The 19,035-nt window shown below is 35.6% G+C and overlaps 3 protein-coding genes across 3 annotated transcripts; 2 read left to right on the top strand and 1 right to left on the bottom strand.

The window, feature by feature from the left end:
- The first annotated feature begins 1,909 nt into the window (after window positions 1-1,909).
- Window positions 1,910-3,213, top strand: LOC134749248 (ejaculatory bulb-specific protein 3-like). Its single transcript, XM_063684140.1, has 2 exons — window positions 1,910-2,136; window positions 2,969-3,213. The coding sequence occupies exons 1-2, from the start codon at window positions 1,953-1,955 to the stop codon at window positions 3,154-3,156; spliced, it is 372 nt and encodes a 123-aa protein (XP_063540210.1). The 5' UTR covers window positions 1,910-1,952; the 3' UTR covers window positions 3,157-3,213.
- A 4,879-nt stretch (window positions 3,214-8,092) lies between these two features.
- Window positions 8,093-11,086, top strand: LOC134749246 (allergen Tha p 1-like). Its single transcript, XM_063684137.1, has 3 exons — window positions 8,093-8,212; window positions 9,077-9,262; window positions 10,884-11,086. The coding sequence occupies exons 2-3, from the start codon at window positions 9,082-9,084 to the stop codon at window positions 11,072-11,074; spliced, it is 372 nt and encodes a 123-aa protein (XP_063540207.1). The 5' UTR covers window positions 8,093-8,212; window positions 9,077-9,081; the 3' UTR covers window positions 11,075-11,086.
- Window positions 11,087-12,261: 1,175 nt separating this feature from the next.
- Window positions 12,262-15,174, bottom strand: LOC134749240 (allergen Tha p 1-like). Its single transcript, XM_063684132.1, has 2 exons — window positions 15,037-15,174; window positions 12,262-12,758 (listed from the first exon to the last, which is right to left on the bottom strand). The coding sequence occupies exon 2, from the start codon at window positions 12,751-12,753 to the stop codon at window positions 12,367-12,369; it is 387 nt and encodes a 128-aa protein (XP_063540202.1). The 5' UTR covers window positions 12,754-12,758; window positions 15,037-15,174; the 3' UTR covers window positions 12,262-12,366.
- Window positions 15,175-19,035: the final 3,861 nt, after the last annotated feature.

Below are 19,035 nucleotides of genomic sequence, written 5' to 3'. Positions count from 1 at the left end.
ATTGTTGATAATTTTAACAATTTTTTGCGTTTGTGTATCAAAGCCAAAGGAGAATATTTTGAAGATTTGGTATTTTTTGTTTTTTTTTCTTATAAATAATTGTAGTGTTAATTTTTATTGAGATTTTGTAAAAGACATTTAAGTAAGAGAATTGTTCCAACAAAAATTATTATACAATTATTACATGTAAAGAAGATACAGATATTATAGAATATTACAATTATTTTGTCTTCGTAGTTTTGGGCCAGTCTGTACTGTATAGAGAGCATTGCACTAGTAAGTGGGTATATTTGTAAGAGCACTGAAAATGAAATCAATTTGGTATCATATCTTATTTTGCCCCATGGTAAACCTTGTTCAGTAGGTATGACCATCCTAAAACATTTTTGACATTCGGGATCAAAGCCCCAATCTCACCCAGTAGAAGTAGTGATGAGTCTGTTTAACCACGTAAAAAGTAGACAATCTTCACGTATCTTCTTCTTGCCTGGGGCGTGCTTTGAATGCGTCCCGTTACGTCGACCTCTCAAGACTGGTTTTAGAAATGTGCACCTCCACTCACCGCCACTCGCCGACAGGACTCGATCCCAGTGAGTACTCTCTTATTGACTATTTACACGAAGCCAGTAACTAATACCATCCACTTAGACAAAATTAAGAACTGAAATCTTCGATTGATCAATAGGTTTGTTTTTAAGAAGAAGCCAATGCTGGATTGGCTTAGTTGGATATTAGTAAATTGGGTTCGTGTAAACATTGTATTATTTCTGCTCGTTTAGAAAGTGATTTGTGGACTGTGAAAGCGTAACAGTACATGTTTTGACGAAGTTCAATGCCAGTGTGAATATTACAAATAGGGTCGATTTACCCAGCAAAGAAAGTAATTTTAAGTGTGTGTATGTATATTTTTCTGTTTCTTTTCCTCGTAAGTCGTAATCGTTTATTGCAACCATGGTATTATAATATTTGGTGCCGTAAGTCGTAAACCAGTTTAAGGTGTATAAGTTACATTTCCGTACCTAATTAGTCAATCATTTTGACTATACTTTATGGATCTATTTTTAAAATTAAAATAATGATGTCCTAAGTTTACGCATAAGAATTTTTGATTAGCATGTTGTGTCAGATGCAAATGCAAACGAGTCTTTTTATAACATAAGTTGGTAACTAGAGCTGCTTATTATAAATAAGCATTAAAAGTCAATTTAAAGTTTATGATTTGCTAATTTTAAAAAGTCGGTAATGGCGAAATATACGTACTTACGTAAGACGACACACGAGATTTTAAAAACTTCAGATAGTAGGTACATGGTACATAAGATTTTGGTGGCTCTTGCGTTTATCGTATTTTATCTTTACATATAATTGTATTTTAAAATCACTATTTAGTAGGTTACAAGTAGGTATCTTGTAAGTTTTGTACAATTTTATATAAATTATTATTATGATTTATTGTAAATGTTATATATTAGCGAATAAAATTTTAACCCACTTTAATCCTAGGTAATTGTTTTTGTTTTCACAAGTAACAGCTTTGCAATTTGTCTGAGTGCTGAGTGTATTTACCTAACCTTTATTTTTACTGTTAGTATTGTTAGAAGTTCTATAAGCTAATAAGCTTTGAGTTGTATAATATTGAGTTTCTTTGTATTTTTTTAATGATCGTGATAGCATTATGTGCAAAGTTTGATATATTGTTTATTTTTATTTATATTCATCTGTGAGTACCTGTAATTGGCTTTGTATTTTTACCTAAATCTGCATAATGTTTTTGTAGCTGTTGGTACTCCTTAAAATAAATAATAAATACATAAATAAAGAGTAGAAAAACATAATAAAAGTGCAAAGTTGTAATAATTTTATAATTTTTATGTAGATACGGACCCGCAAACGAGAAATCAACAAACAAACAAACAATAAATTTCATATCCAGGTACCAGGCAAGCATAAACATGAAGCATCTACTCCTCCTCGTGCTAACGGTGGTGGCGACCTGTTGTGCCCAGCAGCAGTACTACAACCGCTATGACAACGTCAATGCTGACTCCATCGTTCAAAACGAACGAGTGCTGCTTGCGTACTACAAGTGTGTTATGGACAAAGGGCCTTGCACTAAGGATGGAAGGAACTTTAAAAGTAAGTCTTCTTTACACACTTTTGACTCGTGGGTTTAAAAATAAGAAATAAATCATTAAACTATAGTTCCAATGACTATAGCAAACTTAATCGGTGAAGCCGTTTCTGAGCTGGCGAGCAAAGTTTACCCTTCTTAGTAAAACGAAGTACTTAGATACAAGTCTTGCGACGATACTTCGTTTTGGATGTTATTTAGGTACATGATACCAAAGATAGATATAACTCCGTAATAGATGGATACAGTCTAAGGAAAAAACGTGCCTCGAAAAATCACGAAAATTTGATTCTCGATGAGATGGCGCCACTACCTTTGGCCTACTCTCGTATAGAGGACGTTGACGGTTTTGTTTGTTATTTAACAATTTTAACGCATATCAGTGAAAGAACATGGGTCAAAATCATATAAAAATAATTAATGCAAATAAAAAAAAACATTTATCCATATTTAAATACATTTTATCGTATTTATATAAATCTTCATTATTAGTTTTAAAGTTGTGTCGATAGATGGCAGTGAATTTACTGTGGTTACAAAATTTACTATGACCAGTACCGCTCTATCCTATTATATCCTCTTTGATGATACCCACTAATAGCCTCCGTTCAAGGCAGCTTATTTTGACAGATGGGTAACTCGGAATCCTACACTGAGCATAGCCCGAAATGCTCTTGGCCAGTTTTATTAATCTAATATAGTTAAACGGTGAGGGAAATCACCGTCAAGCTATGGAAATAACGACCTTATATGTTTTTTTTTGTGGACTATCTAGAGAGACCATTGACACTCTTGTTTCTTAATCCATTTTATGAATGTGGCATCTCGTTGTTCTAGGAGTGCTTCCAGACACGCTGTCCACCGCATGCGCGCGCTGCTCCCCCAAACAGAAGGTGATCGTGCGCACGCTGCTCCTCGGCATCAGAGCTAAGAGCGAGCCGCGTTTCAACGATCTGCTGGATAAGTACGACCCCGACCGCTCTAACCGGGACGACCTTTACAAGTTTCTAGTCACTGGCAACTAGAGATAAGAAGCAAAGTAAATTCTGGTAAAGAACTTGTAACATGGCAAATTGCCGAGAAAAATTGACCAGCAAAAACAAAAGACGAGTGACAAGGGCAGACTTTTTTATCACCGGCCAGTGAGCGCGGTGGCTACATCGCGGGCGCAGCACAGTTCCATTTTTGTCGTCTATCACTAAGCCTGTCACTTTCGCACTTACATACTTGTTAGAACGTGACAGCCATGGTGATAAGCGATAAAAATGCAACCGTGCTACCGTCGCAGGGTTTGCCATGTTACAAACTGATACTCTAGAGCGCTGTTCAATAATAGTCAGCTATTACTGATATTTTCCTTGCCTCCAGTGAAAATGGTATACTGGTCAAACTGTGAACTCTGCACATGTTGGTTCTAATCTTGAATCTTGACATCGTCAGTAGTGACGTTGACGTGTAGGTAGTATTATCCATCATATCCATGGTCTCATTGTATGCAAAATTTTACGAATATCCGTCATTCAATCGTGAAAGTGCATGGCACAAACAAAGTTACTTTCTTGTTCCTGTTCAAGCTGTTTTGGTGCTATTAATTTAACGGTAGGTATTTTATGTTTGAATATCCGTTAATTCATAGGAACATAGTATTAAATGTTATTATAATATTTTCTAAACCGAGTAACAAACAGTATTTGTATTATGTTGTGATTTGCTATTTTTTTTCGAGATGGTTAAAATATTTTTTTTTAAAGCAAACGTTAATTTATATAGGTACATTCCGTACATGTCTTGGCACACTTATATTTCTACAAAGTGTATTTATTCTGTACACAATTGGAACAGATATTGTATGTTCTAAGCTCTTTAGTAGTCTAACATTAAGCTTGTGGATAAGTTTTGCTAAACAATCAAATTAAAAACAGTATTCGTAATTATAAAAGTTACTTCGAGTATTTTTACTCGACTTAATAGAAGGTACAACCTACTAATTAGCTACATGCATTAATTATTTTGAAACATGTTAATCGATTCTACTTCCCATTTAAATAAATATTTTAATTTCATATATTTCTGAGAAACCTCTGATATCTATTGTACCCCAGACACTTCCAAATTGAGAAAGTAAATGTGGCGCGCGCACAGCGTATAAGATTGCGGCACAAGCATTTTTGTACTGAATTTGCTTGTGCCGCACAGTGCCGCACACTGGTGGAACCCCGCCTTAAAACAATACGAGTAAACCGTACAAAAAGCGCGTGCTGGCCTGTGACGTCACCGGTTGCACGGCTGTGCCAAAATGTATGGAAAGAATCATGAAAAATAAGGTTTTCGATATTTACTCCGTAAAAAATGCGTTTAAGTATTACATTTGTTTCCTCGTTATGATATAAATAATTTAATTTATTTTAATATATATTTGAGAAATATAAAACGTATTTAATCTCAAATATGCTACAAAAATTGGGGTTGTTGTTGTTGAACATGTTTATTAAACAAACAGCATAACATATTGTTCATGCATGTAGCGCATTGTATGTATACCTCTCTAGAACTAGTTTAACGTTCTTTTGACTAGATATGATTCATATATATATATTATGTGTAGTTGTTATTATCATGTACGAGTAGGTATTTAATAAAACTCGATTAAAAATTGAATTTAAAATGCTTATGCATTATTTTATGACTGTGTGCAAGCTCAGTGTGCATTTAATAGTAATTTAAGTCATAATTTATTTATGTTATAGATATAGAGTTATTGTAAATTTAGATTTTATAAAAAATAAATTATTTTAAACTTTGGATTTGTTTTTTAAATACCGATAATAATGCAGGTTTTATAATTCGTATTACTGTTAGTACTACAGTATATTACGTTAATAAATACCTACAATTAGCTACATGCGATACCTGACCGCTTAAATGCCCTCACGTATCCATAAGTACGAATTTAGTTTATTATCACTGAAGAAGAAAAATTACTTTTTGACGATTTAAAATTTAAGATTTATCGATCGATACCTTCAAATATATAGCCAAGATGCATGTACATTTGCTAGCTAATTTTTGAGGGACGTATTAACTAATTCACTTTCAGATAACGCATCGAGTCACTTATTTACCGCTAGGTATTCCACTAAAACCTCAAAGCTACAGCTGTGTAGAAGACTGAAATATTGATACATTATTATGGAAAAGAGAGACAGCAAATCAGGCTACTCGAGAAATATTGAGTATACAAAAACCGTAAAACGGGTCACTCACATATTTTTAGTCGAAGATTGCTCGACTGTTTCGCTCCATAACCAGGAGCTTCAACGGGAGCATGCGTTGGCGGTCTCGTTTAAATATTATTTAACATGTCTGTGTCTTACGGAAGTTTTGTTATTAAAATTACTTGGACGAAAATTGTTCTAAACATAAATTCAATTAATAATGTATCAATAGCTTCTTGTCTTCCACATATCATACTGCGTACCTGAAATATCCTATATGGTTCAAAATTAACTGTAATTTTTTCGTTCAGGTGTCTCTTTTACTGTACTTTTTGCAGTTCTCAGGCAAGAAAAAACTCGGAGTAAACTAAAAGGAACATTCCAAGTGTACTGTTTCATTTCATGAAATAAAACTATGAAAACGGATTATATCGCGTATATTGAATTTATAATACATCCCGACGTTTCGAACTCTTTACAGCGTTCGTGGTCAACGGGTGACTGAGGAAAAATTACAAAATGCAAAAATACCCACATACTAAAATAATGAACAATCATAGACTACAAACTTTAAGGCTGGTTGTACATGCAAAATCGGTTCATAAGGCTAGTTATACACTATAATTATTTTTCAAGTAAAGATATATATATATACGCGATAAAAATAAACTATGCCGGCTCCAACCCTACACCACGGACCCGAGAAGATTTAATTCCCTCCTAAATTGTAGGAGGGTATCCCAATATGGGACCGGCAACAAACTCGGCGGGACACATCTTTTCAAAACATCAGAATGTCCAGCATCATCCAACACTAAGGTCTCACAGTCTATGTCTCGCTTGCTCCTTTATCAGATGGACTACAGGATCCCAAGCTGGTGGTAGAGAAAAGCCATCTTCCCTATTACAGTTTGGATATTTCTTAATCTCAATGGCCTCGCGCAGCATTCTGGGTATGTAACGCTTCTCCTTGGCAAGAACCAGAGGCTTATCAAACTTGATTGAGTGATTGGATTTATCCATGACATGCTCACAGACAGCAGACCTAGGTCGACGGTGCTTGACATCAGCTATGTGTTCCTTCACCCGAGTGGAAATGCTCCGTTTCGTCTGCCCGACATATGATAGGCCACACTCACAGTCCAGCCTGTACACTCCTTCAGTCTGTAGAGGGGTATTGCATTTTACAGGCCTCAGGAATTGTGACATCTTCTTCATTGGCTTGAAATATGTTTTTATAGAAGCACGCTTCAAGATGTGGCTGATCCTGTCCGTGACCCCCCTGACAAAAGGCAGAATGGCAGGCCTGCGCTCGACTGTGGGGATCTTAATGTGGGATCTCTGGTTGACCCGCGGTATCCTGAGCTCGTTTGCCTGGCATGCTGGAGCTCCGCGGCCAGATGCTGGTCATCACATATCCTCTGGGCTCTCTGAAACAAAGATTTGCCTACTGTAACAAGTTGACTGGGATGGTGATGCGATTTGCCATTTAAGTACCTATCAGTATGAGTAGGTTTCCTATACACAGTGCGACCTAGGGTGTTATCAGGATTTCTTTTTACCAATACATCTAAGAAGGGGAGAGAACAGTCTTTTTCCAACTCCATAGTAAATTTTATTTTGCTATGGATGGAATTTAGGTGATCCAAGAAAGTTGAAACACTACTTTTTTGAAGTATAGTAAAAGTGTCATCTACGTATCTTTTAAATATCTTCGGTCGCACAGGAGCCAATGAGAGTGCCCTCTCCTCGAAGTCCTCCATAAAGATGTCAGCGACTACTGGAGACACCGGAGACCCCATGGCCACGCCGTCGACTTGAAGGTAGAATTCACCATTCCATAGCAAGTAGCCAGATGTAAGGCAATGTTCCAACAGCTTAGCATATTCCTCTGACATGTTCTGCTCACATAACCTCTTCTTGACAATTTCAATGCAGTCTTGTACCGGTAGGCTTGTAAATAGCGACTGAACGTCAAAACTGACCATGATCTCATCATCAGTCAATGTTAGGTCTTTAATCTCACCGATGAAATGGTAAGAATCCTTTGTATGCGTGCTAGTGTTACCACGTAATGCTGAGAGGGCTCCCGCGAGGTGCTGAGCCAATTTATATGTGGGAGCATCTATCTGGCTCACTATGGGACGTAGCGGGGCACTAGGTTTGTGTATTTTTGGCAACCCATACAACTTTGGAGGCACGGGGCAGTCAGGAACTAAACTTGCAACATTCAGATCAAGGCTGTCCGAGTAATCACTAATTAGTTCTTTAGTGGTTTTCAATACTTTCATAGTGGGGTCCGTCTTTACATGTTTGTAGGTTGTAGTATCCACTAATAATTCCCTAATTTTCTGGTTATAATCTGAAGTATTAAGTACAACCGTCGCATTTCCCTTATCCGCTCGAAGAATAGTAAGTGTTTCATTTCAATTGTGGTTACTCATAGAGTACGTCTGAATGTCTGCCAAATTAAACCAGTTTGACTGTACTGGCTTCCCTCGAATGCGGCTGACCCAATGGTAGGTATATTGATACTTAATTTCCTTTCAGTTGCAGTACCTAATACCTATTGGTCTATAGTTGGGAGGTTTGAAGGTACTTAAGCATTATGTACATATTTACTACTCATAACACATAATGCGGTAAAGGAACCGTCGCATACTTACGTACATTAAAATTACATACACGATCCGAACATAATAATTGTTGGGTTGTTTACTTAATGCCCAGTTATGTACAATGACAGTAGGCCTTATAAATAGAGGATGTGTTAGTGCTTCGTACAGTCTTTGTATATCGTGACATCTAATCATTGCTGCTAGTGTTCAGTTTGTTTTAGAGGATGTTTATATCGGATCTTTAGAAGGTAAATATACTGCGGGCTAAGCACGGTCGCATTTTTATCGCCTGTCACCATGCCTGTCAAGTTCTTACAAGTATGTAAGTGCGAAAGTGACAGGCATAGTGACAGGCGATAAAAATACAACCATGCTGCCACCGCTGGTTTTTAAATTTAGGGGAAAACACCTAATTATAACTCTAAAGGACCTCAGTAGGCCGAGCACATGATTGGCGCGACAGTATCTCGCCGCGAGATAGACTACCCGTCTTTTACTAACTGTATGAATTAAAGGGGGACGGGTAGTCTATGTCGCGGCGAGATACTCTCGCGCCAATCACGTGCTAGCCCGGCAGGCTTCTTAAAGCCAACACCCAAGTGCCTATAGGATTATTAGGGAGGGACTGCAGTTTGACCGTATGTCACACCCACTACCTTAGGTATATAGAGAATGCACTAAGATGGTAAGGACGCCTCTTGTACTTTTCAAGGTTTCCGTGCCAGAAGGGTAACAATCTAGACCCTGATGTTAAGTTTACGGTCTCCGTCTTTCTGTATGATAGTGTGATGAACAATGATGTTCACAATATCAAGAACAATAATAGTATTTCCTGGTATTTCATACTAATATACCTATTCCTAATATGACCAAGCCTTATATACATAACAACGGAAAGAAACCCCGGATCGGACTTTTGAGTTTCTTGGAATTAGAAATTAAAATTTGCCAGTGCCTTCGTAAAAACCAGTATGTACTCCAATTCTCGAGATTCGGTTTGCCAATAGCGGAACTCGGAATTCTGCAATTTGAATACACGCTAAAATGAGAAGGAGGGGTAAACAACCGAAAATTTGAAAGACCTCAATAATTACGATCAATAATCATTTCAGCTAAAATGTCGTTATCAAGCTTAATCCTAGTGACTGCGCTGTCGATGGTCACGGCTGACTTCTACAGCTCTAAATACGACGACTTTGACATCCAGCCCCTGCTGGAGAACGACAGGATCCTGCTGAGCTATACCAAGTGCTTCCTCGACCAGGGTCCTTGCACACCCGATGCTAAGGACTTTAAAAGTAAGTTTCACTTATATATTTACACTAAGGCCTGAGTGGACGCTCGAGTTGGGCGTGCAGCGGCGCAGGGCGTGCGGCGTAAACAAATTCAAACGTATAGGAGCGGCCTTAGTGCACGCTGCTTAAATCACCCCGACGTGAGCCCGACGCTCCGCTTCGAGCATCCACTCAGACCTTACACTTACAGTGACTCCGCATTATGAAGTATATAAAAAGAGTGCGAAGTCGCCAGTTTTACTTGAATGTACCACGCGAACAACACTACTGAGTTGCAACCTGCACCATTGTGTACCTACGATAACAGCCCATCATCACCCCTGGAACTAATGTTTTCACAAACGCCTAAAGATACCTCGAGCAATTTAGCCTCACGGCACAAAGTTCGCATTTCACTCTAGCCGTGAGTGCGTCTTCGCATTATGCGATCTAATGTAGGATGTCTGCGGCGGTAGCACTGTCGCATTTTTATCGCCTGTCACCATGTCTGTCACGTTCTAACAAGTATGTAAGTGCGAAATTGACAGGCATAGTGACAGGCGATAAAAATATAACCATGCTGCCACCGCTGGATGTCACATGATTGTTGGAGAAACAAACAGTTGCTACGGAGTGCCCTAAGGCTAAGTATACATATTAAATAAATAAAATAAATATTAGGGGGACAATACACTGATCAATCTAGCCCCAAACTAAGCAAAGCTTGTACTATGGGTGCTAGGCGACGATATACGTACTTATATAGATAAATACATACTTATATACATAGAAAACACCTATGACTCCGGAACAAATATTTGTGTTCATCACACAAATAAATTTAGATAAATTTTGGTATGGAGATAGTTTGAGACCCGAGAAAGGACATAGGATAGTTTTTATCAATCCTCATCATCAACATCCCACGCAGACAAAGTCGCGAGAAAAAGCTAGTTTTTGATAAATGTCTACTTTAATATTTGCTTCTGCTTGCATGCGACTGTACAACTGCTTTACAACTGCATAAAGAGTGCAATTTATGACTTCCATCGTTGATTGTAAGATAAAGATAGTTTATTTTTCAAGTAGGCATATTACAATGCACTTATGAACATCAAATAAAGCTGCACCGACATGACAATAAGCCTACACCTCTGTCCAAGAAGATTTAAGTACATATTTGTATTAACATGAACATTGAAAAAATGGAGCATTAAGTTTAGTGGAAAATACTATATCGCTAGCCATTTTATTTAAACCAATACCTTAGCAAAATTCAATTAGGTATTTAAGTAAATAGTTTGATTCTCAGTCACATGTCTGTCACACTATCATTCATAACCTCTAGCTGCCCAGAGTACTATTTATTTTGAATCTTTCTTATGAGAAATCAGTGCATTTGTCTTGACATTTGTTTTCATTTTCTACAGGGGGGTGGCTACATTTGGGTAGCTACAGGTTAAATTAATATTGTATCTTCCAATCCAAATGAGAAGTAAAATTAACCTAATATGTTCAGAGGAATATTTAAATAATAACTGAATACTCAGAAATCGTTTTCTTGTTTACTGCTATTTGGCACTGAAGATTTTTAAAGAGACTTGAATATAGCAAGGAATTATTTGAGTTATTTTTCGAATTTCAGAAGTGATCCCCGAAGCCCTAGAGACCATATGCGGCAAATGCACGCCAAAACAAAAGCAGCTTATAAGGCAAGTCATCAAAGCCATCATGGACCGGCATCCGGAGTCCTGGGAGGCGCTTACCGCAAAATTTGATTCGGAAAACAAACACAAGGAAGACTTTGACAAATTCCTGGCTGAAAATAGAAAATAAATTTTACGAATTTCTTTTTTTGTTTAATTACCTGTGGGGTACCGAGTACTGGTAATTATGAAAAGGTTTTTATTTAAATTTGTGTATGACCTTTGTTTGAGGTTTCCACGACTCAGTGTTTTAGAATTATGGAAGAGAGAAAACATTCCAATTGACTATGACGTCAACATTATGTATGTAAGTAAGCCTTCAATCGCTTATCGCAATAAGTGCTTCAATCGTAAGCGGTTGTTAAAATTTCAACATTTAAATAAATTCGTCACAAAGATGATTGCTAGACAATAGGGATTAAAAATAGATTTCCTGGTCATGTGATTTCCGAATCCAAAGACTTGACACTACGTTCAAGGAAATTCACTCAACTACTACGTATTTTTTTATTTATTTTCGTTTTTTTTTGTTACATTTAGATACAATTTGGTAGGTTTGAATAGCTCCTCACTCTCAAATTGTCCTAATAAAAATGTGAGAATCTACATATCTATTCACCAAATAGTACCAAATAATAAATGATAATCTCAAAGAAAATTAATTAAAATCAAGCAAAAAAATGGATCGAGGAGAAAATGTGAAACTTTATTAAGCTCCCTGTAAAATGGATTTTGGAGTTATAACATTATTCCCAATCTTTCGCATCTATGACCTTACGACTCTTACGAGTGAATAATAAAATAGGGTCACATAATAGTGCCTATATTGACTTGATTAATTGTTTTACAATTGAATGGATTCCACTGTGCCAGAAAAGACAGCCACATGTGTATGAGTAACTTTCTTTCCACGATAGAATCAACTTAGGGAACAAATCAAGTATTTTTGATTTATGTGTTTTTGTACCTCATACTTCTAAAATTATATAAATTATAAACTGAAATAGATGTCATATACAAAGAAACAGTGACCAAGTGGCGGAGGCGGAGTGGGGGAGTGGAGGTGGAGAGTGGCGGATCCGGCCTCCGCCACAGTGACCGGCTTGGTCACTGTTTTTTTTTCTGATATATGACATCTATTTCTGTGTACGATGGAATCACTTACTTATATTGTAGACGAATTATTAACTAAATTATGTAGTTATACTTTTAATAAATTAGTACTGTGATCTGTTTACACCTTTAACTAAATTAATCTTCATTTGGGAATTCCATGTCTCCTATTACTCTAGTCACTAGGACAAAAACTTCCAAAACTCAGGTACAATGACGTTTATTAAAATGTACAAAAATCGCTACCAAATCAAACGCTCATCAACTTCGTACCTCGAGGACTTTCACCATGACTCGGAAATATTATATTTATTGCTTCTTGACGTCCTCCAGTTTATCCTTGTATTTCTGAGAGTACTTGTTGTCAGGATCAAACTTGCCTGACAGTTCCTTCCAAATATCAGGATGTTTATTGACAAGATTCCTAATGATTTTATCAGATCCCTCCTTTTGCTTCTCAGTACACTTGGAGCATTCATTCTCTAAGGCGTCAGGCAGGGTTTCTTTCAAGGCTTTGGCATCTGGAGTACAGCGGCCCCTCTCCATGAGGCAGTCGGTGTAGGCCTTCAGGAGTCGTTGGGACTCCAGGATCTCGTCAACGTTGATGTTGTCCCATTTGTTGGTGTACTTGCCTTGAGGCCGGCCGTAGGCTAGGCCAACGATGCACGCTAGCGCAATCGCTATTAGAAGCTTCATTGTATCTGAAAATAATAAGAGCATTGCGATTATTAACAACTTACACATTATTTTACACATTACCGATTAATTGTTAAATTTGACAGAAGTCAACGGAAAATTTTGCCAATTACATTATGAACATGAATATATTGCAACATCCAATGTAAAATATGTAATAGTAATAGTACCTAAGTAAGCTGAGTGTTTGTGACAGAGGCCTCATTTCAAATCTGATTATAAAATTGAACTGAGATAATAATGACACCTAGTTCATGCCATTATAAATTCACAATACTCGGAACCACGGAGATTGTTACAATCAACTATAAAAAAGAAACTCTCACATTAAATAAACAATTCATGGGAAGATTGGCCAGCGTCTACCAGCAAAAATGAGAATCCTTGTATTATCTCTACGTATACCTGTATAATAGGTGTTAATGCTTAATGGTGGTGATTGCCTATTGTCCATTGTTCTGGACGGATATAATACTGTATGACTATATATGTTTAATTACAATGGAGCCCGGAAAGTTTTGTTTAAGTTAAAGGTTTGAGTTGTTTAAATAGTTTACTAAAACTGGCAACTCTCTTAATAAAATAACTTTGTATGGTTCCCGACCTAACTGCAGTTTTCACCAGATAATTTAATTATTTTTACGCTCACAGGGATGTTTTCTCGCTAGAATAATATATAGCTTAGACATGCGTTAAACTATTTTCAAGAACTGACCTTATACATGGCCTAGAGCGGAAAATTAAAACATGTATCAAGCTATCTTTAAGTTAGTCCTTGCCTTTGCAATATGAACTTTGTCAACATCTAGTCTACTATGTTGTAAACAAGTAGATGATACGTTGTGAACTGTTATTTAGACTCACACACTGCTGCATTTTAGCAAACCCACCGCATGTCAATTTGAGGGTTACTTCGAATATGTGCCTTATTGTATGAAAACAAGGTATGGAATTGAATGAGTTTTCAAATGCACATACGGGGAAAGTTACGAATGGTGGTCAAGAGCATAGTGACGTGTAATAACACGTGCTCTGTTAATTAGGTACTGGCCACTGTCATAGAAATGTGGAAACGTAGTTAGATGACGTATTGTGGAATTGTATGCTACCTACAGTGCACGATACACTACCAAAATATTAAATTTATTCAAGTGTCTAAATTCCCGATCTATTAATTGCATGACGTGGTTAACGTGTAAATTGTGAAACATTATTAAAGGTAACTTGTGTGTTTAACATTATTCGCAAAAGTTATTTATTCAAACACAATTTATACAGTCTGACAGTATAAACCAAATCAATTTAGAGTCAACTTATTAGCTAAGGTACACCAGACTTTACAAAAACAGTAAAATACCACTACCATTCATGTAAGTCTAAAGAATCTAGTAAAAAGATATAAAGCTATATTGGAAGCTTTAGGCACTGCTGTCACTCATACCTAAAAAAGTTTTGACAAGACATGGCGTCTATTATTTAAATTAGGTTTTCAAAGTTATTTTTTTGTAGAATATTTAAGTTAATTTTATCAGTAGGCCATTATAATCACAGGTTAATTAGACAATTATAGAAAATGCATCGTCTTGCGGAAAATTATGAGAATATCTGATCAATGCAAACTTGTTATTGAGTACAGGTACTATGCTACTCGTACTTATCAAGTTATTTTACAATCAAGGCCTCTGGAGCTTGTCGCAAAAGCTGCATTTGTTTATTTATAATCACACCATTCTCGCCTCAAAAACAAATTAGTACATATAAGGATATTCAAACCGAAACCGAAAACTAAACAACATTCTAGAAGGATCTGTCATGTGAAATTTAGCAATTACCCAATTAACGTATACAAATCCATTTAAATATGTTCTAAGTCATGCATTTATACATCAGGCAACATTACATTTTACCTTTTATGAAATTACTTTTGTTAACGAAAAGTATGTAGATATATAAATAAGTACTCAAAAGTAATCTAAATCCAGATTAAATGCAGATTATGGGCAATTTTCGATGAGACTTGGCCTAAACTAAGTATAAAGTTACATAAAACTTAATAAGTTCTAAATTAGTATCGAGTTCATAATTGATAGATTCCAAAAATGTACATAGTTAAGGACTTGATATCATTTACAACTTAATTACTTACACATTAAAAAAATTCACAAAGAAATTTAATCGTTTAAAATGTAAAAAGGAATGGTAAATTTAGATCCATAAGCATGTACAAATTGAAAGTAACGATTAAATTTAATAATGGAATAAAGAGTTGCTAAGACAACTCACCGTCGGATGTCTGGAACCTCTGTGTTATGACTCCTCGCCGGCGAGCAGCATTTATAGCTAAGGATCAACAGCGTCATTGACGATTGAAGCCAGGACATAATAGGTATCGATCAGACAATAATATTGCTGCATACGGAAGATTTCTATTAATTACTTGACGATTTTGACATCATTAGTGGTCTTTACGAGCTCTATTGCTCAAAATTACCTACACTTTTTTGCTTTCCTGAGATCCATCATTGATATTGTTTTCCTATAATTATTTTTAAAGGAAAATAATGCCGGAGTTTTTTTTTAATCAATAACAATGTTAATAATGAAAAATTTTCTTTAGCTTTATTTTAATTTATTGTATTCTACTTTACAGTTTTACAGTAAACGTTACCGTAAGAGAATTGATTAAAATAATGTATCAACTTTTTCTTGTCACTCGTTACTAAATAAAAAGAGGCAACAGTAAATTTACTGCCATCTATCTACACATGATTAAAACTAAAAATGAAAATGTATAAAACTATCAAAAAATGTATGTATGGATAAATGTTTTTTTGGTGATATATGTTAAAATTGTTAAATATCAAACGGTATCGTCAACGCGATCTAGCCGAGTATAGGCCAAAGGTGTGGCGCCTTCTATTCGAGTATAACTTTTTCTTGATATTCCGAGGCACGTTTTTTCCTTAGACTTTACTTATCTTATACGTAGTTACATATATCTTTGCTCGTAGTCACGGGTCTCGTTGGTTCACTTTTAAAACCCTAATGGTTTTTTGATATACTCGTATAAAATTTGGGTTATTTATTAAATACCAACATTTTAATGGCAGTTATAAGCAGTTTCTAAAATGGGTCATCTACTTGTATTATTTGGCAGTGCCAAATACTTTTTGTCATAAAGACAGCTTGTGCTAACCCATATATCCTAATTTTGATTATCCTTTCATAACATGGTTAGAATTTTTGTGTTTTGATCCGAATGTAAAACAAAACAAAAGTGAAAAATTTGCTTTGTCTCTGCCGCCCTCCAATCGAAGCGTTGCATTTTGCTCGCTACATATGTATAATTATGTTATGTATATTTGCTTTCATTCGCTATAGATCCAACTAATAGATCCAGGATAGATTTAGTGAGTGGGATAAAATAACTGATATTGCGTGGTTTAACTTTTCGGGAGTTTCAAGCTCCGTGCTACATTTAGCAAAAAGGGAGAAAAAGTGGAGCACCGGACTTTTTGATAAATAGATATCCATTTGAGTAAAATGTTGCTATCTCTGTACACTTGATAGTAAACCAGATAGAGCGCGAAAGAGATAACCTGCCGCTCGGATGGATTTTAGCTCCGTAAAACTTAATTAGACAGATTTCACAGACTTTAATCGCTCCTTGGTAATTCTGTTGTCTCGGAATTACCCGACTATATCTTACTGTGCAAGGTGATTGTTCAAGTTCAAGTTCAAGTTCAAATATACTTTATTCGTGTAGGTGTAGCAACTAGCACTTATGAATGGTGAATAATATGTACATGTATATTATCTTAAGCTAATATAATATATTGCATCCTTTGTAAGGTGACTTTTTCCTGACAAAACATTTCACTTGAATTACTTAGGTAATATTAAATATCGGAAACAAAATTTCTGATAACTGATAAATTATTTAATGTTAGTGTAGTATGTCTCACAACAGTTTAAATCCGATTATCGTCAAGATCGTATCAAAACAAGATCAAACCCGTAACAAATTACTAAATCAGAATCAGCATCCTTACCTCGTTGCGATAAAATGGACCTACGAATGTTTTACGAATTGTGGTACGAATGGTTAACTGTGTCATAGTGAGTGTGTCAACGATATATGGTACAAATATCAAACATAATACCCTAGGGGTTTCAGGTTTCAGCAATTCATATAAGTGTGAGGATGAAAAAGAGCAGAAAACACAATGAAAACTACTCGTCGACTGTAATAGTTAAATATAATTTGGTATACCAAACTGTAATTGGGTACTTTTCATGTATGGGCTCCCAACTCAACTATAATATTCATTTCGATACGGTTTAGTCAACTATAATGAATTTGACCAATCACGTGGCGCCGTGGTCCAGTGGAAAAGACACCAACGCGCGGCTATTTCATGAGTAATACCTATTCATATATTATGCACGCGTTGATGTCTTTTATACTACTGAGATACTTACCTAATTTTGTTTAATTACATATTTAGGTTTTACAGTAGAAAAAGTATTATTTTAGATGACTCGTAGAAAAAGTATTGCATACAATAGTGATATTAATCACGATTGTATAATTTTTTTTTATGCAGATTGCGTCTTAGGTTTCGCGTCTAGCTGTGCAGACTTGAAAACCTAACGCTATTTACATAATAGGTACATATGTATTTCATTACTATTGAGAAATAATTTATTAGAATAATAAAGTGGTTTATAACGATTAATTTCCACTTGCTTATACTAAAGCTATATTTGCAATGTAAATAATTAACTATTTCAAGATGATTCCTGGTATTATTCTGCTATTAATGTTAAATGACTTAAATGGTTCCTGCATTTAAGTCTGTTTAACAATGTGACCTTGACCTACATGTGACATCAGCTGTTTCTATTGCCATAATTGCGGTAGGTGCAGTCGAGTTCATTTATTTATTTATAGGAACGGTTTACACCAATCACACTTGCAATTTATATAATATTAACACACTTATACACAAGGAACAGTGTAGAAATTATTCTTCAGCTCTTTCACTCATTCATCTTAGATCAAGAATCAGTAATTAAAATAATCTAGCACGTACAAAGTCATTAAGTTTCAACCACTTTAATATTAATAAGAGTTTTGAATGATTCACGGTTAGTTTCACTAGACTAGAATATCGGGAGCTCACATACAATACAAAAGGTATATCCAAGTCAATATAAGTCACTTTAATATTAATAACATGACAATCAATATTTAACAAGTTAAATCCAGACATAAAGAATTGTAATGATTTTAGAATATTTGACAAAAAAGTTAAATACTACTTTACTAATTGATAAAATCATTATAATAATTTCTAGAGTAATTAGTTAAGTGCATTCGCGAAAAATGCATTAATTGTGTAATACGGCCTACACAATTAATGCATTTTTCGCGAATGCACTTAACTAATTACTCTAGACATTATTGTAATGATTTTTTTCAATTTAGTCCTATTGAATGACATATTTTAATATGCATAACTTACATACATAACCTTAGGTTAAGCAATTTTAGCATGTAAGTACTTTAGAGCACCACTACATAGTTTAAACAAAACAAAGTCGCTGTCCGCTCTGTATGTATGTCTGTCCCTATGTATCCTTAATCTTTAAAACTAGGCAACGGATTTTTTTTTTTTAATAGATAGAGTGATTCAAGAGGAAGGTTTATATGTATAATTTGTAAAGGTTTTGTGTAAATTATAGGTAGTTGAACTACCCGTGCGAAGCCGGGGCGGGTCGCTAGTATTGTATAACTGTATTTGCATACGTGAAAGTAAATAAATGATCTGATTCTGATTATTTTATTATTATAAGGGTTCAAAGTGAAAAACCAATTTCCATACAAATGTTTAATAGCTCCTAACTCTTTGAATAATTAAAAAATCGAAAAAAGTCAAACGAAGGGCCATAGCTGGGGTTAATATACATCAAATTGCGTAAAAATATTTTCTATAATGTTAATACTCAGAGAAGAAAGTGAGGAAGTTTATATGGAGAAGCAATCGTCCACTATCGTTTTAAGAGGGGGCGTTAAGCCAGGAAATGAGAAGGTGCCAAAGATATGGCGCGCCGCGTGAAACTTGCAACGGAAGATATGGCCGTCGCCGTCGCCGTCGAGCGGGTTTTTACCTTTTATATCTCAATAACTCTGGACATATATTTCTGTTTAAAACTTTACTCGTCAGATCCCTCGGCTATTTTATAATAAAATTAAACTGCTATAGTATGCGGGGTAAC

Source organism: Cydia strobilella, chromosome 18 (assembly GCF_947568885.1).
Source record: "Cydia strobilella chromosome 18, ilCydStro3.1, whole genome shotgun sequence".
Classification (NCBI taxonomy): Eukaryota; Metazoa; Arthropoda; class Insecta; order Lepidoptera; family Tortricidae; genus Cydia; species Cydia strobilella.
The sequence above is the reverse complement of the archived record's forward strand: the minus strand, read 5'-3'. Positions and strand labels throughout refer to the sequence as shown.